Genomic DNA, 25,684 nt, shown 5'->3' on the forward strand with positions numbered 1-25,684 from the left:
GACACGCGGTGTGAAAGGGCCTTTTGAAATTAACTGGGCCCAGTAACTCGGGTCTCGCTCCCTCTATAGAGAGGAGGCAACTGCTACTATCAGAGGTCGCTCATGGTCCTCCTGCTTCCAGGTTTTTCCCCCCAGTGCCTGCCGTACTGCTGATCACTGCTGATTGGTCAGCCTGGCAGCAACCCCACCCTGTGGCTGCAGTGATTACCAGCCATTGGGGAAATTTTAAAAAGCCCCCAACCTTTCTGTATGGCCAACAGATGCTGCAGAGAGAAGTTTCCGGGTAAATATAGTCACGATGGTCCATTCACATATTGTTTGAGATATCGGCCATCGATGTTTGGATTTCATTTTATTTGTAAAATAATACTGTATAGGTTTTAAATAAATGTTCTTAGTATAGCCTACTTACCTGATATATATATATATATATATATATATATTTATTATATTCTTACACCATGGGCATGGTTTTGCCTTGTAAGTGATTTCCCCTTTAATAAAAGTCCGAGTTTGGCTGGCCACCAGTATGGACGCTGAACTCGGGTACCATTATGTCCGGCCCCTATAGAGTATATCCTTTTCTGTTTACTGGTTACTAGATAAAGCCCATCAAAATGACGGCTTAGACCCTATCTGCTCCTTCCTCCAATCTCTGTCTTCACAGATCCCTCTGTCCGTACCCAGCAAGTGCGAAACAGATCATTTTGCTTTCACGTTCTGTAAGGAGTAATTTGGTCTGTCAAGTGGCCTCTAGTGGTCATTGGTGATACTTCACCTCAAAATGGTGAGGAGTAGTTAGGTTTTTATATATATATAATGCTCAGATCAGTCCCAGCCTGTTCTACTACATACAACTCAAGCCTTATTATAGATGTGTCGTTATACATGTATGCAGAGTGTCTGGTATAGTTTTGTGATTGTTGCCAAGAAAACCACAGCTAGAGACACAACTATGAGAATCACAGATGATGCCAAAATAAACTTCAGGTTTATTTGAATAAACATAAAACATTACAGACTATAGAGTGTAGAAAAAGTTTTTCTTTTATATATTTCCAAGTGTAAAAAAACAAGTGAGAATAAGGATAAAAGATATCAGATAACATCGTAAATCGACCAACTAGTATTGTAAACATTGTCTCTTGCCCTATCTAAGCAATGTAACATAACCAGGGTGGGGTCACCATGATAGTATCGGCTGGTAAACGTGTAAACCGCTCTGCAGACCGAGCTAGCCGATGCAACTTACACGTCAGGCTTAATCAATCAATTGCTGATGGGGCTCGAGACAATAACGTGATCCGGTGTTATCTCAGCGTGTCAATTATAAGAGCATGCGAAGGACACAACTAATATACATCATAATCCAAAATACTATTTCCCCTGTACTTCCATAAAGTACTCACAGTAATACAAAAATACAAGTATTTGTATAGTATACACTTAGCTTTCATTGTAAAACAGCATGGAACAATGACCAGCAACATAATATCACCACAAACGCTCCCCAGGAAAACATACCTGAATAATTAACAAAAAAAAATAAAAATAAGCGCTAAATTATTTATCCCCATAATAGTAGTAAGATAAAAAGTGCTAAGAGAATGGATTTGCTAAATAAAATGACACAACTCTAACATTTCTAGGTAGATATTTTCAAATTTGTTTATGCGACGGGGGAAGCAAGAGACCCACAGGAGTGCAACTTGGTAATGATTTAGTGCGTACACACTAGACGGTATGCACGACAACTGTCAGAAGAGGGCGCAACATGAAAAAGCTTGAGGAACACGAGGTATGTAAAAGCAGCTGTCTGATTGGTTGGGTTACAACGCTTGCAGCATGTTTCTAAATGACCCCCAGTGATATAAGCCGCCTACACAGTGAGATATCTCCGGCGATATCATGCAGTTGGGGTTAAGATTGCAGCCCATAAACGGCCACGGTTCCTGATAACCACCTTATCGATAACCGGATGGTGTTCCGGTCATGCTGGTAAGTGCTCTGTGAGATGGTGGCTATTGGCCGGTAACATATAGACCAAGGGATGCCAGAAATGATCCGGCAGCTCTGCCTGAGTTACAAGTTAAAAAGTCTTATCCAGTTTTACACACACGTGATTAATCCGGACATTGCAGGAGTGTTGGAGTGAGGATTGCAAGTTTACATAAGGACACTTGTGCAATAATCCCTGAATTGGCAACACATTATATTGTGTATGATTAAATGTTAGTTTGTATTGGGTGTGTAGTCCATTTCTTTTACCTGTCTATTTATTGCCCTGAGAAGCACCGTGCCGATGCACAGAAGACTGGGGTGGTCACATCTAACCCTCTGCTCAGCCTGCATACAATCTGTAATGCACTTTATGAAGTGGAACAAAGGACTGCGGGCCTGATTCTGGTTCACTTGCAAAAGCAAATTCTCTCTCTAATGGACAAAACCATGTGCACTGCAGGGGGGGCAGATGTAACATGTGCAGAGAGAATTAGATTTAGGTGTTATTTTGTTTCTGTGCAGGGTAAATACTGGCTGCTTTATCTTTACACTGGAATATAGATATCAGTTTGACGTACAAAGCCCACCTAACTCTAACTCTTTCGGCACATGTTGCATCTGCCCCCCCGTCCTGCAGTGGACATGGTTTGTCTATTAGAGAGAATTTGCTTTTGCAAGTGAACCAGAATCAGGGCCCTGTATACAATTTACCTTAAGGAACTCTACCTTCTGGAAATGTTGCTGGCCAGGCTACAAATGAGACGAGAGAGGTGTGTCTACACAGTACAGATTGTTTCTGTTTTGAAGGGCCGCTATAAACAAACCAGATTTGATAAAAGTATTATGTTAAGGTGAAGCTCCCTCATAGAAGTAGTACATAACTATCCCAGTTCTCAGACGGAACACTGCAAAAAGCCACTGGAAAAAGTTAAGGCACAAGATATAATGACAGATTCCACCACCTGGGTATTATCCTACTTTTGGTGAAGGCAGCCATTTTGTATGCATTATTTACTAGGACCAATGACATTAATGATAAAAGAGGCTCAAAATGGCTTCCTGATCTTATATAGTCTATAATTAAATTTTTAAGAGCTTTTTTTATGTACACACCAGTACTGTATAGACTATCAGTAAATATGTACAGGTAACCAAGTAGATGGTTTGGGGGGATTAAGCTTGATAATCTGCTTTCATCCTGTATATACCGGATCACCTAGAAAATTGAGTTAAAAGGAATAACTCAATAGTCTTATTTCTTTTCTGGTTCTTTTTTGCTTTCCACCTTTTTATCTTCCTTTTTGCTTTCCTCCTTTTTATCCTCCTTTTTGCCTTCCTCCTTTTTATCCACCTTTAATGTGGATTTATTATACTTCTGGCCAATCCCATAGGGTACGTGAACTGCGACAGTTCCCAGTTCTTGGGCACCTTCTATGTGAAACATCTGGTCATCGAAGAAAAGGTGAGGTCGTATCTTGTCCAAAATGGGTCCCTTTGGGGCCCCTGCAAGGAACAGAGCTTCATCAACCTCCAGACCCCAGGCTCGCAAGGTCTTCAGGGCTCGGGCCCCAGAGCTGGCGGCACTCCTGGCAGTCACAAGGTAGGTCCTTATGGGGCAATTCATACGGGCATCTTTAGCGTGAAATTTCCTTTGTAGCTTTCCCAGTGATTCCAAAAAACCTTTCAGTGGCCCCTGTAGTATACAGCAAATATAGGTTATTCCTTACAAGAAACATTCACATCTACTGATATTCTGCAATGGTTCCCAAACTTTTTTTGAATCATGGTTCCCTACAGTATCCGAAATTTGTTCATGGCACCTTATGGCCAAAAGTTTCTTATTGGGAAAATTAGAAAAAAATATTTAAATTAAATTGTGATTATGTCATCATTAAGGCCTGCATACACTATGCGATTTAAGCCCGATATCACCTGATTCTGGCGCATCAGGCCAAGAAATCGGGCGAAATAGCATGAGTATGATCTATGTGTCCCATGTGCATCGTATACGAGCCGGAGATCATACGTGCTGCGTAAGATCTACGAGTCGGACTCCCTCCCGCCAGCAGGAAATGGGGATCACATGCGATACATCACATGCAGAAGTACCGCATGCGCTGTATTGCATGCGATCCTGCGACCCCGAAAGGTCCCGGGCGGCTTAAGGGATATTGTATGCGACTTCTCCAAGGTGAGAAGTCGCATAGTGTATGGGGGCCTTTAGGCTTAGTTATGTTTTGAGGGGGTGTGGTATAGGGTTCCGACTGTCGGGATCCCAACAGTTATTAGCCCGACGTCGGGATTCCGATAGGCCGGACTCAAACGGCATGGCGAGCGCAACAAAGCCCCTTGCGGGCTCGCTGCGCTCACCACGCTGCGGGCACGGTGGCACAGACACAAGCTGTTGTCACAATAAAGCCAAGATTAATGACTGAGTTCTATCAATTTCATCTGGTTACATCTACAAAGCTCACTATATATGTGTCATTAAATGGACTTTACACTTAAAATAACAAAAACAATTGGCAAAAAAAGAAACATTTCCACAAAAGCCCCAAGGCACTATGGGGAAGATGTATTAAGCCTTAACAAGAGATAAATGCAAGGGTGATAAGGAGAGATAAACGTCCAGCCAATCACCCGCTAACTGCCATGTTACAGGCTGTGTTTGAAAAAAGTCAGTAAGGAGCTGATTGGCTGGGCGTTTATCTCTCTTTATCACCCTTGCATTTATCTCTTGTTAAGGCTTAATACATCTGCCCCTATGTATCTATCAAGTACAGTCTATAAAATGATAGGCATAAGTTGATTGGTTGCTATGGGCAATTTCTCCACTGGTCCACTTCTCCACTGCTTGTTACAAATACAGGACTGTTACTTGACACCAGGGACTGTAATGATGTGAGTGGGTGATGGAAATGACCTAAAATATCCTTATATTGGAAAATCCCCTGGTGGGAAACCAGCTCCATATCTCTGTATATACCATACCTGTGCCAGTGGCTTGTCCTCATAAAGCTTCTCATGTTCAAAAAAGGAATCCAAACCCCCCTGTTTCACAATGATCTCCGACTCGTCAGAAAAGAGAACTGCGTCCCCATCAAATGCCACTCTGAGCTCCTTATCCGGCAGATCAATGTCTTTCTTTCCTATAAACATAGTGGCAGCCGCAATACCTGAAATCAGAAAGAGTAGGTTAGTACAATGGCTGTTGTCAGCCCTCCGCAGTCAGTGGGAAGAGAATGGTTTCAAATGAACATACCGAGGAGGTATAAAAGTATGTTCAGAAGTCTTTCACATCTCCTGAAATACTCTGTGCTAAGGGGAACCCTGCTCCTCCTGCAGTTATATACTATTTACTCTGTCTCCATTCACCTCTTCATAACATGTCACTGACCCAGTCACATGCAGCCCTGTCCTCACTGTCACAGCACACACTGCTGCTGGGGACCCTGATCCTTCCTCTATATAACTCTCAGACTGTGGCTTCCTGTCGCCTCCATCCCACTCCTGCCATCATGTCACTGCCCCTGTCACATGCAGCTCTGTCCTAACTAACACATCACTAATCTCCTGATCCTTCCTCTGTATAACTCTCAGACTGTGGCTTCCTGTCGCCTCCATCCCACTCCTGCCATCATGTCACTGACCCAGTCACATGCAGCCCTGTCCTCACTGTCACAGCACACACTGCTGCTGGGGACCCTGTTCCTTCCTCTATATAACTCTCAGACTGTGGCTTCCTGTCGCCTCCATCCCACTCCTGCCATCATGTCACTGCCCCTGTCACATGCAGCCCTGTCCTCACTGTCACATCACACACTGCTGCTGGGGACCCTGATCCTTCCTCTATATAACTCTCAGACTGTGGCTTCCTGTCGCCTCCATCCCACTCCTGCCATCATGTCACTGCCCCTGTCACATGCAGCCCTGTCCTCACTGTCACATCACACACTGCTGCTGGGGACCCTGATCCTTCCTCTATATAACTCTCAGACTGAGGCTTCCTGTCGCCTCCATCCCACTCCTGCCATCATGTCACTGCCACTGTCACATGCAGCCCTGTCCTCACTGTCACATCACACACTGCTGCTGGGGACCCTGATCCTTCCTCTATATAACTCTCAGACTGTGGCTTCCTGTCGCCTCCATCCCACTCCTGCCATCATGTCACTGCCCCTGTCACATGCAGCCCTGTCCTCACTGTCACATCACACACTGCTGCTGGGGACCCTGATCCTTCCTCTATATAACTCTCAGACTGTGGCTTCCTGTCGCCTCCATCCCACTCCTGCCATCATGTCACTGCCCCTGTCACATGCAGCCCTGTCCTCACTGTCACATCACACACTGCTGCTGGGGATCCTGATCCTTCCTCTATATAACTCTCAATGTGGCTTCCTGTCGCCTCCATCCCACTCCTGCCATCATGTCACTGCCCCTGTCACATGCAGCCCTGTCCTCACTGTCACAGCACACACTGCTGCTGGGGACCCTGATCTTTCCTCTATATAACTCTCAGTCTGTGGCTTCCTGCTGCCTCCATTCCCCTCCTCACATCATGTCACTGCCCCTGTCACATGTAGCCCTGTCCTCACTGACACATCACTCATCTCCTGATATACTCTGTGCTGCTGGGGACCCTGCTCCTCCCACTATATAAGTCTCAGCCTGTGGCTTCCTGCTGCCTCCATCCCCTCCTACCATCATGTAACTGCCCCTGTTACATGCTGCCCTGTCACCAACACATCACTCATTCCCTGATATACTCTGTACTGCTGGGGACCCTGCTCCTTCCACTATATAACTCTCAATCTGTGGCTTCCTGCTGCCTCCACCCCCTCCTACCATCATGTCACTGCCCCTGTCATACTGTATACTGTACTGAAAGCATACTGTACTGTGGTCATGTTGTAGCTTGATCACATGGATCAGCCTAGAGGACACACCTGTGGCAGTTCCAATGACTGGCCACCAGAGGGGAGACCGCTGGTCACTGGGACACCTCTGCAGACACTGCCCTCTCACACAGTACAACACACTGGGGCTGTCAGACAGAGTGAATAAGACTCCTGTGTAGCTCTTACTATAAAAGTTTACACAACAGAAGCCAAAGGGCGCTCTGGTTTCACCCTGAATCATTCTGTCTGTGGAATATGCTGCTACTTCATGAGTGAAGTCATGCCAGAAGACAGATAAAAAATAACTACGTACAAAATAATATACACATGTAAAACCTATTGCACAACTCCCATGTATGACTGACAGCTGCTGGAAAGCCTCCAAGTCACCCAGATGACATGCATGCTGCAGGCTTACTGGCCAGCACCTACCAGTGCTATTAGGGCACAGGAACAATCGGAGGACTGTGGGCCGTAAGGTAACTAACAATTGGGGTGTAGGAAAAACCACATAAGTAGTTTAGGGATAACCTGAGTAATGTGATTATTAGGTTACCCATGCATACATCACTCTCTCTATATATATACTGGACTCTTTATTTGAATTTAGTCCATAGTCATCAACGTTTCGGGGTTCGGCGACCCCGTCGTCAGGATGTGTGTCACACTTTATCTGGTTTTATATATACAGTATATATATATATATATATATATATATATATATATATATATATAATCATTAGTTTCTGTTGTGTTCTGACAGTGGGGCAGATGTATTAAGCCTTAAAAAGAGATAAACTTGAGGCGGATAAAAGCCAATCGGCCCTTAACTGTCATTTTTAAACATAGCCAATGACATGAGTTTGTTGCTGATTAGCTGGTCGTTTATCACACTTTGGGGCAGATTTATTAAGCCCGATGAAGCGATAATGTGGCTGGCACTTTATGACTGGCCACTCAGCTCATAACTGCCAATTTTCAAACCAAGACTGTCCATTTTCAAACTTGACAGTTAGGAGCTGATTGGCCCGTAATAAAGTACCACTTCGCCGAGCTTAATAAATCCGCCGCTTTTATCATCCTCATGTTTATCTCTTTTTTTAAAGGCTTAATCCATCTGCCCCAGTGTTGGCAAAATAACAGTTAGGAGCCTGTTAGTAGTTTATCCGTCTAAGCTTTATCACTCTCCAAACAAATAATAACTTGCGGAACACTTGACCTCATTTCACCCCCTTAGGAGTCAATACCCGATGTATCCCTGCTTAATGGGTTACTGCACATAACTGTCACAGTTTCCTGACCACCTGGCAGGTCACATGATTCAGCAGGTGAACAGGCTTTCCGCCCCCCTGTATTGCAGACATGGACCACACTTCCCTGCAGCTGTGCAACACCGTACAACTACGAATCTGCCCCCCTGCGTCATTTAGTTCTGTTTATTTTTTTTATGTTAATGCTTTATTCTTTGTGGCTTGTCTCAGTAAAATAAGGGGACCTCTTGTGGACCAATGGTAGACGAGAAAACCAACTCAAACACGAGGGTGTCTATTTCCATACATTCAGAAGAAAGCAAGGTTTAGACATGACCAGGGGAAAATGAGATGCAGAGATGAAATAGGAGGCCCAGGTAATGTACGGGAGGGACTGAATGAATGGGGGCGTTGTGAACAGAGATGGAGAAGGCAAGAAAGCAGACAAATACAGACACATATAGAACACGAGTCAATCACAGACTGCCGTAGTGACAGCGAAGGAAAAAATACAAACATTCAATTACAGATATTGCTCTTTCCAGACACCAGCAATTTATTTTCCTGTTTAGAAAGTAAAGTTAACAAGAGGGGCGAAGTGAGCGGACATTACCTGCCTCAATGGCCTCTTGTACCTTCTCTGAGTCTGACGATAGGTACAGGTTAGTGACGTAAGCTTTCAGGTAATCGATGGGACTTTTACCACCCGTCATGCAGAACCGTTCAATGTTCAGACCTAAAACATACAAGATCATTATGTTAAAGTATGTCCTATACCCTACCAGCACAAATACTATGGCCTCTGCCATACCCAACTGGAGGACCAGGACACCCAAAGTTCTTCTTTTTTCTTTCCAACTCCCGTCTTTCGCAATAGCACCTCCACCCACCACCGAAATTGTGCAGGGCATCACTGTGACGCCCTGCTGGAGAAGGTCCAAATTACATGACTCCTCTTATGATGTCCGGCACAATATAACGCAAATACAAACTTACAAAGAGTAAATTATTGATTTACAAGTTCTCTAACCCCTTCAGTGATGGTTTTTTTCTTAGGGAGCGCTCCCCACTGGGCGAGTTTTTTTTCTGGGGAGCGCTCCCTAAACCCCCCCCACTACACCCCCCGGGTCTGGCCAGCGCTGCTGTACTGTCTATCTAGCCGCTGCCCTGCCCCCGGCAGCCCGTCGTGTGTGCGGCGTAACTTTACAATGTCACGCCACACACAGGGGGAGGGAGGCAGGGCCGGGCAGCCATGAAAACTGAGTGTGGCGCTGATCTCAGTGCTCAGCGGCACTGCCCGGCAAGAGGGAGTGCATGCAGTGGCTCTCCCGAGAATTTTCCAGGTTTGCCAGTTTGCGCACTGGAGCAAACCCCAGAAAATCCTCGTCAGTGCCACTGAAGGGGTTAATTCCACAACTAGCAAGCTAGGCCATATTGCCCCCAAAATCCATGCCCAAATAATGCTCCTGGGTGTACATGTAGCAAATCCCAGTATCAATTTTCCAGCACCTACTCGGAAGAGCAGCGTGTTATATATAATACCCATAGTTTTTCCGTGAGGGACGGGATGTAATGGCATCAGTGCGGGATACCGACCACCATTTTTTTAAAGGGGCAATCACTTACAAGGCAAAACGGTATCTTGTAAGTGATTGCCCCTTTAAAAAAAAGTGAGTCCGATCTACATTGTTGCCGCTTGAACGGTACTACATCCCGCCAGAGATGTTTGATGAGCAGTTGCCCACATACTTCTGCCCGTGTAATGTATATTACCAACTTTGCCACCTGAAAAATTAATGTTGGTGCCCACTATTTGCATGACCAAGGACATGTACTGACAACCTGTCAGTGGCGTAACAGACCTGTGTTCCGGTTCATTTGAAACACCAGAGTTCCAAAGTTTAAATGTTTCAACACACCAGTTACTTATATTTTGGTCAAACTTGAGTACATGAAATAACAAGTATTACGTATACACAGTGTTTCATATAAATGTGCATTTCACACCGAATCTTTCCTCACCAGTTGTGTAAGAGTCTTACATCACTACTACTCGCTGTTTGCAGCTTGTTGGTGTAACCCCCCTCGCCACCTCCCACGTGATACTTACCTAATTATTCCTCAAATACTGTTTAGAAATCACAGAACTATTATTTTTAGTGCACTGATATACACATTGTGGGTGTATCATAAATCAGAATCTGAATAATAATGCTTTAATGCAGGCATGTCCAACGTTGGCCCTCCAGATGTTGTGAAACTACACATCCCAGCATGCTTTGCCACAGTTTTGCTATTAGAGAATGCTAAAACTATTGCAAAGCATGCTGGGGTGTGTAGTTTCAAAACATCTGGACATGCCTGCTTTAATGCTAGCTAGTTTATTAGTCTGCTGGACATGTCTTTCCTAGGAATTCCAGGACAGAGGAATTAAGCACCTATGGGCAGAGAAATCTGAACTTATATTCTTACCAGGTTAAGGGTGTGAACAGTGGACTTTAAAAGTGGAAACATTTCTATGACCTACAGATATGACGTACATTATCTATCGTACATTATCTATCTCTACGTGGTGTAAATGAGAGCAGACGAATAGCACGAAAGATCACACGGGGCCTGATTCAGTAACAAATGGTCTAGGGAGCCTGGAAAGTCCCTCTGCAGGAGAGAGGTCCCAGTGGGCATTTTTCTGACTGGACGCATCAGTTGCGACCATGTCAGGGAAAGCCCAGCCTGTATGGAAACAAACGCTGCGACCTGCTAGGAAAGTTGTTAAATCCTTTATAAGTGTACGAGAACTTGGAAAGATAGAAGTTCAAGTATATTGTGCCCGGTGTTTTTCCTTAACACCCACTGGTACAGTATATCGCTTATCGCTGCCCCACTGAGAAGGGATTATCCTGGTTATATAAATATATGGGAATACTGTGGAATTGTGTGCTAGATATGTACAATGTCTTGCACCAATCATTATATCCTGGATTTGGAATAAAGGAACTGCACTTCCTTCCTCTGTAATAAATCACAAATAATCCCATCTTAGTAGCAGTCTAAGACCTTCACGAGTGTTTCTACTGCTAGAATTTAGACATGACTTCCATAGATCATTGTTAATATAGAACAGCGGATGTTTTGAGTAAGGAGAACGGATTCAGGGAAGCTTCTGAGAAACTGTCATTGGATCTCCAGGAAGATGAGAACATACTGTATTCTGCTCTTTGAACAACTGATTTGAAACATCAGGACCACTACTGTCCTCATCAAACAGAAGGGGCCCAGTTTACTTTGTGTTACTAACTTAAAATAGAAACACTTGGGTTTGTTATTCTTCAGTTCTTGACATGGGTGTTGTAATGGAAGCCTTCAGCAAGACCACCCCGAGGCAGACACATTTCCTGATTAACTCCATCCTAAGCTTTATCTGACCTCCTAACGTCACGGATCCCTCCCCCCGCCGCCTGTCGTGTTTCTCTCTTTTAACTTCTCGCACGTCCCGGCAGCAGAGACGAGATGTCATCATTATTCACAGGCAGGGACCTCTGCTCCTAATCCTTCTGTTAAGACAACTGTATCATGAGAGCTTTAACGTTGGGGCTCATGAACTGAGGTGGCGGACGAGTAAAAAGAGCCAGGTTGCCGAGCTGTGGTTCTAGCACGATGAGTTAAGTCTACTGCTCTGGAATGGAGCATCTGCGGGAGAGCTGGAATATGTGCACTGTCATCCGTACCCTGACAGAAGCAAATAAACATGTCCACATTAAAAGGGGGCTGCCCAGCAGACAGAGCAGAGCCCCCCCTTCCTCACTGTGGGCCTTATTTTGGTTCATTCTTTCTGACAAAATCCTTCTTAGATGGACAAAACCATGTGCACTGCAGAGGGGGCAGATGTTACTTGTGCAGAGAGAATTAGATTTGGGTGAGTAATTTTGTTTCTGTGCAGGGAAAATACTGACTGCTTTATTTTTACACTGCAATATAGATCTCACTTTGAAGTAAAACCCCACCCAAATCTAATTCTCTCTGCACATGTTACATCTGCCCCACCTGCAGTTCACATGGTTTTGCCCATCTAAGAAGGATTTTGTCAGAAAGAATGAACCAAAATAAGGCCCTGTATCTCATGAAGTTATTTATTTTACTTACCATAGTGATTAATGCTGTTTATGAGGCGTACGCCGACCTGGGCGTGGTTATTGGTCATCAGCACGATGTCAAAGATTTCTTCGCTATCTGGGTAAAGTAGCCTCAGCTGCTTGTTCACCTCTTCTACCGCCTGTTTGAGTGAGAGACAAACATGCATGGTAAATATAAGTACACACAAGGCAGACATTTCACTGGATGCAATGATTAGAATCTGTTCTTATTCTGTAATGTGTGCACCAGTGCACAGTACAACTTTATTTATATGGTATGTCTGAAAAATGGACACCGTCTGCATACATAAGACAAACATATATTGTAAATAGTAATACACGCAAAATAAACATCTTTGTTCTGGTTACCGGATGCATTGATTGGTATCTGTTCTTACTCTATCTGGACAGTTCCAGAGTATAACCTCTTTAATACTGAATGCGGTTCTCAGTATCTATTCCTACTATGTATGGATGTACAACTGTAGAGTGCAACTTCTTAATTCTGTATGCAATTCGCAGTATCTGTCTATGGGGTTATCGTAATCACTGTAGGGGTGAAATGCTTTGTGCGCACCACTCCCTTGGTATAATTCAGAATGGATCATAAAAGCAAAATGCTTCTCTAATGGGCAAAACCATTTTGCACTGCAGGTGGGCAAAATGTAATATGGAGGCAATTCTGATTGAATCGGTCCCCTGCGCCTTCGCACGGGGGACCGAGGTTTTTGTTGTGCGCATGCACATAATGATTTTGTCGCGAACGGCTTTGGCGACTTGCATAGTTGCTGAGCCATTTGCGTGAAGCGATACGGGCTGGGGGCATGGGGAGCGGCGGAGTTGAGTGCCGCCCATGGAAAAGCCCGTGTTTCACGGGCATTCCCATGAAAACGCTGTGCGTTCCCATGGGATTGTGGGCGGGACGAGGTTTGCCGGGAATGGGCGGCTGATGTCTCCACTGACTTATATTCCCCGACCATCGAATGATTTTTCCACCTGCGGCCACATGCGAGGGGATATGTCTTGGTGACATGGTTGCGAAGAGAAATGGCGGCGTGGGCATGTAATCTCCAAGGACGTTACAAGGACTGGGTAAGCTGCGAGCTTTGCAGCTTACCGGGTCAATTAGAATCAGGGCCAACGTGCAGAGAGAGTAACGGTGTGTTCCCATGGCTACATGGGTGGGCCGAAGCATGCCGGGGGCAGTACGTCAGCCGCCCGCCCCGTTCTTGGAGCCGCACGCCGCAAATATACATCAGTCAAGACTGACTTATATTTGCAAAACAGCGTACTCTTCTGTATGCTGAATGTAATTCTCAGCAGGTGTTCATACAGTATGTAGGGAATGGGTAATATCACTACGTTCTTCTACAGGTCAGACATAATTCCAGTATAAAATATTCCATTGCATGTGCAGTGTTGTAAAGCAGTTTCCTGTAAACAAGCCTAGGTTGTTTACTGTTCGCAAAGTATCACACCCAGCTTTGGGTATTGCCCATAACTCTTTCATCCTGACAACCACAGTGTAGTTGTTCATCTTCCTGATTTGTAGCACGCTTATGGAAAGCAGCAATGCAGAATCCTAGTGTGGGTGAGGAAGTGAATAGCATTGCATGTAACACACTATGGGGGTATTAAATCCTTTGCCAAAGCTGAAAAACGGCAATGATTCACCGATCAGTATTTAACCACAGACTTTTTGGGCGAAATGTAATAGGCTGCGATTTTTGGACGAGTTCCAAACTCGCCAGAAATCGCACCTTTAAAAATCGCATTTTTAGACGCTAATTCGCATATGTAATGAGATGCGAATTAGCGGCAAAAAATGCGATTTGCCGCGATTTAGGTCGATTTTTAGTCATGAAAATGTGCGCATTTTCAGTCCAGCGCCGGACCAACTCCTTGAAGCCGGGTACCATTCGGGAGCAGCGCTGTCACCGGAGGTCGCCGCCGGGGAGCAGGTGAGTAGGATTTTCCTCCTTAGGTACCCCTCTGGACTACCACGGATCCCGGACCCCGGATTCTTCACGGCAGGAGCCCCGGAACCCCAGGACCAGCCCCGGAACCAGGACCAAGGCCCCGGAACCGGACTTTTCTGCCCTGGTGCCCCGGAGGAAGAATCCAGAATCCAGGGACCGACCTACGGGCTCAAGGTAGGTAAGTATCAGTGTGTTTTGTGTGTATTAAAGTTTTATTTCACAGGGTGTCAGTGTGATTTTTTGCACTATTTTTTACACTGCAGAACTACAAGTGCCAGCGGGCACTTTAATGCCCCGCATGCTGGGACTTGTGGTTCCCCAAGTCCCAGCATGCGGGGTAGGCTTGCTGGGACTGATAGTTCGCCAGTGTAAAACAATAGTTTACATTCTTTTTTTTACACAAAGCATCAGCTCCATGCCCACAGCCCAGGGGCATCGGGGACAGCCCCAGACTTTCAGCATGGGCTGGTAAGTCCTGGAGGGGGGGGACCCCTTCTTTGGGGGGGTCCCCACTTCCCCAGGACCCCTGCCCATGCTGACCAGCCAGGGGGTTAATGCTTTGGCCGGGGGGACTTGTATAAAAAGTCTCCCCCCGGCTGTGGCATTACCCTGCTGGCTGGTTGTGTCCGGTGCTGGTTCTTAAAATACGGGGGACCCCTAGTCATTTTGTCCCCCGTATTTTAGGAACCAGCGCCGGACCTTGAGCCTGGTGCTGGTTTTATAAAATCCAGGGAACCCCAACTTGATTGTTCCTTTGATTTTATTATACCAGCACCGGCTTTTTGAGCCCGGGGCTGGTTATGCTTAGGGGGGGGACCGCACGCCGTTTTTTTTTCTTTTTTTTTGTTTTAACTATTTTTTTACAACAGAACCATGCACAGATCTCAATAATCTGTGCATGTTTCTGATAAAAGCGCCAGGCAGAACCTGGTCTATTTTTTTTGCGATTTTTAGTAAGCTTTACTAAAAATCGCAACCCATTAAATATGCGACTTCTATCCTTTTTAATGGGAAAACATCTAACTAACAGTCTAACTAAAAATCGCACCTTTAAAAAATGCGATTTTTCCCGCAAATCGCACCCTATAAAATATGCGATTTTCGGGAAATGGGCGAAAACGGCATATTTTGCGGGAAAAATCGCAAAAAAAAAAAAAAACGCACCCTATTACATTTCGCCCTTTGTCTGTTTTTGAGTACACTTTCACCCTTGCCATTTCACTTTTTTGGGGGGCAAATTGGCATAAGTGGGCATCACGGATGGTGTAATGGTTAGCATTACTGCCTCACAGCGCTGAGGTCATGGGTTCAATACCCACCATGGCCCTAACTGAGTTTGTATATTCTCCCCGTGTTTGCGTGGGTTTACTCCGGGTACTCCGGTTTCCTCCCACAATCCAAAAATATACTGGTAGGTCAATTGGCTTCCAACAAAAATTAACCCTAGAATGTCTGTGTGCGCGTGTACATGTGGTAAGGAATATAGATTGTAAGCTCCACTGGGGCAGGGACTGATGTGAATGTTCAACTATACTCTGTAAAGCGCTGCGGAATATGTGTGCGCTATATAAGAAACTGTTAATAAATAAATAAATAATAAATAAGTGAAAACATGTGGAGTTGCGGCAAAGTTTTTTTTCGTTGATGCTGGATTTTTCCACTAAGCAAAAAAATTTACAGAGAGATTGAATAGGGTGAATCTAATTTGCCATAATAATGGACGAAAATTGACGATTTTTTTGCTTGGTGAATAATTCGACATGGATTGAATACAGGAAATACATAAAAATGGAGTTTCGAACAAATAATAAAAAACCCAAACTGAAAGGTAAATTGACCCAAGACCACTGTGTGTGGCTAGCGCCATAACGTAAAATGATTACATTGAAACTGTGCGGATCATGTTGTTGAGCAGCTGTTCTTTGTTAGGCGCTGCGGAACCCTTGTGGCACCATATAAATAATAATAATGTAGGTAAATCATCTGCTGGTAGATAACCAGACTACCAGTGTACAGTATGTGGTCATCCAAACTTCCCAAATGAATAGAGCTATGTCAATCAATACAATTCCCATTACATTAGTGTGGCCCCAGGAAGTGAACACTGAAGCTGCTTTTCTCACGGCTCCTCCGTTCCAGCACTGAAAACTCACAAAACACTTTTCTCGACACTTCATTATGTCAGTTCCCAATTGATGATATTGTGTACATTGCCTCCACCTGCTGATTGGCTTGTTTTGTAAATTTTAATAAAGATATTTAAAAAAAAAAGATCAGCTGTTATGGGTGTCATCTGTAACATAGTCTCTGCAGTTGCAGCTTCTTATTGGTCCAAAAAGACAGACAGCCCCGGATTGCAACTGTGGCAGTAACATTGGATGACCTGTATTAAACTTTCTAAAGAGGCAGGTTGGTTGCTATGGGCAACATCACTACAGGTTTGATACATCTCGCCCATAGCCCCTTTCTGTTCAGGCACCGTCGATATTATGTGCTTGGGACACAAAGGCCCAGGAACGGCCTGTGTTCTATGCATAATTTGTTATCAGCCTTAAATACAGACCACTAAGTTCCTGGGATGCAAAAGGAATCCCTTATCTGGGTATCCCATATCCAAAATATTCCAAAAACTGTAGGTTTTCAGAATATTTAATCCCCCTGCGCCCCCCCCCCCCCTCCGCACCTCTTTTTATATTTACCTCGTCCCCCGGTGTCCACGGCGGCAATCGGACTCCTGCTCCGCGGCATCCCCGGTCCTAAGGATACATCACCGGCGCACCCGCGCAATGCATCCGTGGAACCGGGGATGCGACTGAACAGGAATCCAAATTCCTCCGTGGACATCAGCAGACACCGTGGTCGTCGGGCCACCGCCAGGGGACCAGGTGAGTATGAGAAAAAAAATATTCCCAAATCCGCAATAATCCCTTATCCAAAATGCTTGTGGTTCCGAGCATTTCGGATAAAGGATACTCAACCTGTATTACTAAAATACACAAGTCAAATTATTTCATACGGAAATGCTCAATAACAACCAATCAGTGAATGCTACAAACATCTGTCACATTTGCGTAGTACAGCCTGACAAGGTATAGGACTATCTCACAATGGACGCACTTTGACTGACAGGAACCCAGCATTTGGGGGTGGAAACCTGAAATTTTCTGGGTGTGTCTAAAAAAAGTAGGTGTGTCTGAAAAAGTAGGTGTGTCCTGGCATTTTAAGGGAGGGTCTCTGATGTCAGGTGTCGTCCAGCCTGTTTCAGTAACATATTATTGGCTGCCTCAGACCTACTCACATTAGCGCAGACAGCAAAGTTTCTTTGATGTTGGATATGTGTATGGATTTGCGAGTGGATAGCAGTTAGCGAACCATTCGCAATGAATTCGCAATTTTGCACGCTGCGTTTTCTCTTTCTGTCTGGGCGGCCGCTATCTACTCACAGACATCTGCAACTTCTCAGATTAGCAATGCATGCTGAATTAGGCCCCTAGCTAGGACAGAATGCTCTGCAGAGAAGCAATTATCTCATGCCTGTGTGGCCTGCACACCTTATATAACTGGGAGGCTGCTAATGGTAATTTCATGGGTGCGGCTGGAGGTATTTTATAGCATATGACGTCCCTTCCCTATTACATTCTTATTCATTTCTCCTGCTAATACTTATAAATTATTAGGAGCTGACAGAAATGTCCTGCCATATATTGTGGAATATAAGGACGCATAGTCATGCAATAAAATACTTTTGATTATAGTAGAATTCCAAAGTCTGATGCAGTATGTAATACATGTAACATTAACAGAATATAGGGAAGGAAATACCTCTTATCTAATCTATGGCCACATGTCAGGGCTTGCCGCAAGGTGCGACCTACAACTGAAATACTTGTACAAAGGTTTGTACAAATGAGGATTAACGTTACCGCTACCAATTCAGCCGTTGCGGTGAGAAAATGATTTAAACAACTGAGACTATGACAAAATCCCTCAGAAAAAATCCTATTTAAATCATAATTATTTAAACAGGATTACAGTAGTGATTGCCTGTAAAAGGACATTTTTTCAATCCCGGGATTTGAGATTGAAAACTGTCAATCCCGGGATTGGCCTCCTGACTGCTTAGAAGCAGTCCTTTTGCGGTTTACCGTGCGTCAGGTGGGCGTAGGCAGTGGACAGGGCGGGCGAGCGGCAGACAGGTGGAAGGAGATGGGGACGTGAGACCGTGCAGGTGGGGACTGGCAGACACAGTGATGGGGGTGGCCAGTGCGTGCGCATTTCAATCCCAAAATCCAGGGATTGGAGACTCCAATCCCGGGTCTAAAAATCCTGGCCCAAAATGCCCCAAATCCTGGGATCCCGCCGATCCTGATAAAAGGAACAAGATTTTACTAAGGGCCGTAGGCATGCACAGTCTATCGATTACCGCCCAGCCTGCGATCAGGTCTGAATGTCACTGGCTGGTGGCACATGCGTTTTTATAATGGGTGCACCCATATATTATACTTGGCCATGTTCCCGGCAGGGCCAGATTATAATGGGGGCACAAGAGGTCAGTGCCCCTGGGCCCCCCTCTAGCTAGGGGCCCCCTGTGGTTGGTATGTATTTTTTTTTAGCTAAAGGTTTTGTGCATGGGAGTGGGGTAGTGCTGCAGCTTCACCTATCTGCCAATGTGACAATGATTAATGGTGCTGAGCATTGGGAGCCAAGTGTGCAATGCATTACTGGGAGTTGACTAAGTCCCATGACACTTTGCATCAGAGGGCAGAGGCTGAGACATTTGTGCTGAGCTCTGATTGGTGGAGCTCATTACATGCTTCTCAGGCCCATGGATAGCAGCAGAAGCAGCCTAGTCATAGGAGGGTTTTTAATCATAGGTAGGCAGCACTGGGACTGTGAGGTCTCCTACAGAGTAAGGTACAGGGGGACAAACACAGGCTTTTCATGTGGTATGTATGTATGTATGTATGTATGTATGTATGTATGTGTGTATATGTGAATATATATATATATATATATATCCCCTGAAGTTACCCATTGACCAAGTTTATACTGCCTTTACTCTGTGTTTTGACAGTGTAATATTCCCCCATGCAGTTTGCGGCCAGTAATGACAAGTGCAAGGGGGCCCCCCTGTCTAAAGTGCCCCAGGCCCCCCGAAGGTTTAATCTGGCACTGGTTCCCGGAGACCTGTTCCCGGAGACCTGCGCATGCACAGTAGACTCTGGTCTACTTGCTGCTGGAGAGGAGTAGCCCACAGCTGAGACCCTGGATGATGGCTGACCAAATGTTTGTAAAGAGATCTCTTCTACATTACTATTAATGGTCCTGTGAAATGCATACACTGGGCCTTCATGTGTAGAATCCATGTATCATTACTCCATTAAATTACCCATCATTCTTTAAACACAAAGCATAGAAATAATTTTTCTGCTCCACTGTGATTAATGTTTGTGTCCATGTGAGCGAGAGAGTCTGCAGCCAATCATATCATTGGATGTTCACAGCAGCCCAACATTTCAGGAGCTTATTGAAGGATGATTGTGACAGGGGCAGTGATGGGATCTGAGGCAGCAGGAAGTCACAGACTAAGAGCTCCAGTTGTGTCTTTTTGCTCCTTCCTTTATATAAAACTAAGACTGTGGCTTCTTGCTGCCTCCATTCCCCTGCTCACATCATGTCACTGCCCCTGTTGAACTACACATCCCAGCATGCCCTGCATCAGTTTTAGCATGGTCAAATTGTAAAACTGTAGCAGGGCATGATGGGATGTGTAGTTCAACAGGGGCAGTGACATGATGTGAGCAGGGGGATTGGAGGCAGCAGGAAGCCACAGGCTGAGCTTTATATAAAGAAAGGAGCAGGGTCGCCCAGCAGCACAGACTATGTCAGGAAATGAGTGATGTGTTAGGACATGGCTGCATGTGACAGGGGCAGTGACATGATGTTAGCAGGGGAGTGGAGGTGTAAATTTGGCTATTTGGTCTAAATGTCTAAAAGACCAAATAAAACGAGGAAATATATTTTGTACTAGGCAGCTCAAGGGTTAAAGATGGGGGGGGGGGGGGGGGGGGCAACAGAATTATACAAATTCCTTGCAGGACCGGCAGGTGTTGACAGCAACTCCTCATGACAGGTATGTTGTGTCATGTGACACAGCCCAGGGGCATGTTGGGGCCGCATGGAGGGTAGATAGGGAATGAATGTGTCAGGGCTCATAATTCTACGTTCTCAGTGCACACGTGGACTTATAAACACCATTAGGTACCATTCGTCCCTATGGCTGTGATAGTCATCCAATTCACAGAAACAGAGCAGAAGTTCGGACCTGTCAGGTGAGGAGGAATGCAGAGTGTGCAGGAATAGCACGCTTATATTATCAGTGGAAGGAATGTGACATATCATCACCATCATCTGTGAGGCTGAAGGGGAAAGCAGGGTGCACACGGAGGTTACATAGTGTAAGAAGATAATACAATGTAACATTATGCAATGTACCTGGCGCTGCGTTGGCAGCTAATAACATTGTCTGTAACACAGGGTGTGTAAGGGGTTAGTGAGACAGAATGGGCTGCAGATTGTGTAAGGGGATTATTAGTACAATGTAACTGTATATAATGTACAGGGTGCAGCCTTGACAGCTAGGTATCAGTGTATAATGCAGGCCAGGTATCAGTGTATAATGCAGGCCAGGTATCAGTGTATAATGCAGGCTGGGGATCAGTGTATAATGCAGGCCGGGTATCAGTGTATAATGCAGGCCAGGTATCAGTGTATAATGCAGGCCAGGTATCAGTGTATAATGCAGGCCAGGTATCAGTGTATAATGCAGGCCAGGTATTTAGTGTATAATGAAGGCCGGGTATCAGTGTATAATGCAGGCTGCGGATCAGTGTATAATGCAGACCGGGGATCAGTGTATAAAGCAGGCCGGGTATCAGTGTATAATGCAGGCCGGGTATCAGTGTATAATGCAGGCCGGGTATCAGTGTATAATGCAGGCCGGGTATCAGTGTATAATGCAGGCCGGGTATCAGTGTATAATGAAGGCCAGGTATCAGTGTATAATGCAGGCTGGGAATCAGTGTATAATGCAGGCCGGGTATCAGTGTATAAAGCAGGCCGGGTATCAGTGTATAATGCAGGCCGGGTATCAGTGTATAATGCAGGCCGGGTATCAGTGTATAATGAAGGCAAGGTATCAGTGTATAATGCAGGCCGGGAATCAGTGTATAATGCAGGCCGGGTATCAGTGTATAACGCAGGCCGGGTATCAGTGTATAATGCAGGCCGGGTATCAGTGTATAATACAGGCCAGGTATCAGTGTATAATGCAGGCCGGGTATCAGTGTATAATGCAGGCCGGGAATCAGTGTATAATGCAGGCCGGGTATCAGTGTATAATGCAGGCTGGATGCCAGTGTATAATACAGGCTGGATGCCAGTGTATAATGCAGGCTGGGTATCAGTGTATAATGCAGGCCAGGTATCAGTGTATAATGCAGGCTGGATGCCAGTGTATAATACAGGCTGGGTATCAGTGTATAATGCAGGCCAGGTATCAGTGTATAATGCAGGCTGGATGCCAGTGTATAATGCAGGCTGGGTATCAGTGTATAATGCAGGCCAGGTATCAGTGTATAATGCAGGCCGGGTATCAGTGTATAATACAGGCTAGGTATCAGTGTATAATGCAGGCCGGGGATCAGTGTATAATGCAGGCCAGGTATCAGTGTATAACGCAGGCCAGGTATCAGTGTATAAATCAGGCTGGGTAGCAGTCTATAATGCAAGCCGGGTATCATTGTATAACGTAGGGTTGCACTGCACTGCACTGTATAATGTAGGGTGGATATCTCTGTACTGTATACCATCGGCTGGGTAGCACTGTATGTATACAATAGGCTGGTTAGCACTGTATACTGTATGCTGGGTAGAACTGTACTGTATACTGCACGCTGGTTAGCACTGTACTGTATATTGCAGGATGGGTAGCACTGTACTGTATATACCATAGGCTGAGTAGCTCTATACTGTATACTGCAGACTGGGTAGCACTGTACTGTATACTGCACGCTGGTTAGCACTGTACTGTATATTGCAGGATGGGTAGCACTGTACTGTATATACCATAGGCTGAGTAGCTCTATACTGTATACTGCAGACTGGGTAGCACTGTACTGTATACTGCACGCTGGTTAGCACTGTACAATATAATGCAGGATGGGTAGCACTGTACTGTATATACCATAGGCCGAGTAGCACTGTATTGTATACTATAGGCTGGTTAGCACGGCACTGTTTACTATAGGCGCTGGATAGTACTGTACTGTATACTATAGGCTGGTTAGCACGGTACTGTATACTTTAGGCGCTGGGTAGTACTGTACTGTATACTATAGGCTGGTTAGCAATGTACTGTATACTATAGGCGCTCGGTGCACACTGTACTGTATACTATAGGTTGGGTAGCACTGTACTGTATATTGCAGGCTGGGTAGCACTGTACTGTATACTATAGGCTGGGTAGCACTGTACTGTATACTGCAGGCTGGGTAGCACTGTACTGTAAATTGCAGATTGGGTAGCACTGTACTGTATACGGGAAGCGGTCATCTATTAGAATGAACTTAGGTCTACAGTCATTAGGTCGACCCCACTAGGTCGACTGGCAGGAAGGTCGACCTGACTTAAGGTCGACATGGGCCAAGGTCGACATGACTTAAGGTCGAATTTGCATAAAGGTCGACATGAGGAAGGTCGACTGGTCATAAGGTCGACATGGGGTTTTTCACAGTTTTTTGAGCCGACATGTGCCGACAGGCGGTATTTCATGCCCTACCATCCACTAGGGCGTGGAGGAGGTTATTAAAGCTGTGGCGAGCGAAGCGAGCTACCGTGCCCGAAGCATTGCGAGCGAAGCGAGCAATGCGAGGGTCCGATTCCCATTGCCAACTGTGTCCATGTCGACTGTGTCGACATTTGGATCAAAAAACAGTGAAAAACCCATGTCGACCTCATGACCAGTCGACCTTCCTCATGTCGACCTTTATGCAAATTCGACCTTAACTCATGTCGACCTTTGTCCATGTCGACCTTAAATCAGGTCGACCTTCCTGTGGTTCTGGGGGGTTGGTTCTGCGCTCCACTACTATTTGGTTCTGCGGTGCAGCAGATTCTGGGTTCTTCTGCCTATACTAATAGGTCGACCTTCCTGCCAGTCGACCTAGTGGGGTCGACCTAATGACTGTAGGCCTAAGTTCATTCTGACAGATGTACCGATTCCCTGTATACTATAGGCTGGGTAGCACTGTACGGCATACTGTAGGCTGGATAGCACTGTACTGTATACTATAGGCTGGGTAGCACTGTACTGTATACTGCAGGCTGGGTAGCACTGTACTGTATACTATAGGCTGGGTAGCACTGTACTGTATACTGCAGGCTGGGTAGCACTGTACTGTATACTATAGGATGGGTAGCACTGTACTGTATATTGCAGGCTGGGTAGCACTGTACTGTATATTGCAGGCTGGGTAGCACTGTACTGTATACAGGCTGGGTAGCACTGTACTGTATACAGGCTGGGTAGCACTGTACTGTATACAGGCTGGGTAGCACTGTACTGCATACTGTAGGCTGGGTAGCACTGTACTGTATACTGCAGGCTGGGTAGCACTGTACTGTATACAGGCTGGGTAGCACTGTACTGTATACTGTAGACTGGGTAGCACACTGTACTGTATACTGCAGGCTGGGTAGCACTGTACGGCATACTGTAGGCTGGTATCACTATGTACCTTGACGAAGGGGAATGCCGGGCCGGGTTTCAGGGGGACCTCCTCCTGCTGCTGCTGGTACAGCACATACTTCTCCACCCCATCCTCCTCGTAAATCTTCCGCTCCTCCACCATGTTGAAGAGAGCCCGGGAGGACACGGCGATGGTCACCGCATTCTCAGGCTTGGGCTGCGAAGACAGAGCGGACAATCAGTACGATGTGACCCGGGGCGGGGCTGTGTGTGCGGCCGGGCCTGGGGGAGGCTGCTACTTACTATCCGGGGCTTCTTGGTGGGTGCCAGGCTGTCATGGAAGGCCTTGGCTGCGGCGGAGCTGTGCGGGTCCTGCCCGGTCTCTGCGGGGACCGGGGGCACTTTGGCTGCGCTCATTGCGTCTGTGCCTGGGATGGATGTGCTGCTCTCTGGTCCCTGTGTTGCTGCTCTCTGGTCCCTGTGCCGCTGCTCGCTGGTCCTGTGCTGCAGTGCTGTGCACCCTGTATACAGAAGTGCAGTGACAGAGCCTGGCGTACAGTGCAGAGCGGTGACACTTCCTTGTTAGCAGAGACAGGAGCAGAACCACCGCCCTCCGCTCATGCTCCCTCCCTGCCTGACTCACCACCGGGGGCAGAGATACCTTATGACGTCACGTACAGTAGGATGGAGTTGCTTGGAGGGATGATGCAGCTGCCAGTCAGTCCCCTCCCCGGGCCTGCATTGGGGAGGTTCTCCTCTACATTATTCTCACTGTGCTGCAGCTGCACCCTCAGGTATTTGTGACAGCACAACATCACAGATCCCTTATATATGTATACCAATAATAGTGCAACCATGCAACTCACATGGGTGCCCAACTACTAAAGTTAAAGTACTGGCAAAGCACTGTGCCTCCTCTTCTCATTGGTGGTGGTGGTGGTGGTTAGTGATTACTCAACCCAATCACCCCACTGTTACTTAAGTATTCATCTTCCTGCAAGTTGCAGCTGTGAATATCAGGGGCAAAATGTACAAGGGTGCGTTTTTTTTAGGTGTCTTAAAAACCGCACCACACATGACACATTTGCAGTTTTCGAGGACAATCACAAATGTAATAGGGTGCAATGTTTTTAGACCTGTGCGGTCTTTTGAAAACTTGCGAATTCGGCTGTTTTTTGTCCCAAAAAATCGCATATGTCTAAAAATCGCACACCCCATCAAATTTCACCCTTGATTGGAAAAGTTCCGTATTGGTTTGGTTGAGTGACGGCTTCTCCAAAAAGATTCTATTATTTTCTAGGATGCAATAGAGAAATGATAGACAGAATCTTATTGGTTGCTAAACATCACCTCTTAGGAAACTTGCCTTTAAAGGTCCATACACACTGGGCGATTATTCCCAGCGTGTATGGACAGCGATGATGGGGAAAATCGCTGGGCTGTAAATGCTCAGTGCATACAAACTGAGTGTTTTCCCCCCTGCCCAGCCATTTTCCTCAGGGGTAGACGGCTTTCCATAGTAGGAGGCTATGGAAATTGTCCTCTCAGTCTCTGGTAATACCAGCAGATGAGCGGCTGGCAACGATGATGCAAGAGCGCGCAGCAGCGCTTACTGCTGCCCCGTACACACTGATGAGACTTTAACATGAAAGTCGCCCAGTGTGTACGGGGC

At 45.9% G+C, this 25,684-nt stretch overlaps 1 protein-coding gene across 1 annotated transcript; it reads right to left on the reverse strand.

Moving 5' to 3' along the window:
• Positions 1–969: 969 nt before the first annotated feature.
• On the reverse strand, positions 970–24,663 carry NT5C1B (5'-nucleotidase, cytosolic IB). The gene is made up of 6 exons (XM_083178584.1): positions 24,316–24,663; positions 24,062–24,229; positions 12,296–12,425; positions 8,766–8,888; positions 4,993–5,177; positions 970–3,694 (listed from the first exon to the last, which is right to left on the reverse strand). The coding sequence occupies exons 1-6, from the start codon at positions 24,427–24,429 to the stop codon at positions 3,254–3,256; spliced, it is 1,161 nt and encodes a 386-aa protein (XP_083034710.1). The 5' UTR covers positions 24,430–24,663; the 3' UTR covers positions 970–3,253.
• Positions 24,664–25,684: the final 1,021 nt, after the last annotated feature.

The sequence above is a fragment of the Crinia signifera genome, chromosome 3, assembly GCF_055691185.1.
Source record: "Crinia signifera chromosome 3, ASM5569118v1, whole genome shotgun sequence".
Classification (NCBI taxonomy): Eukaryota; Metazoa; Chordata; class Amphibia; order Anura; family Myobatrachidae; genus Crinia; species Crinia signifera.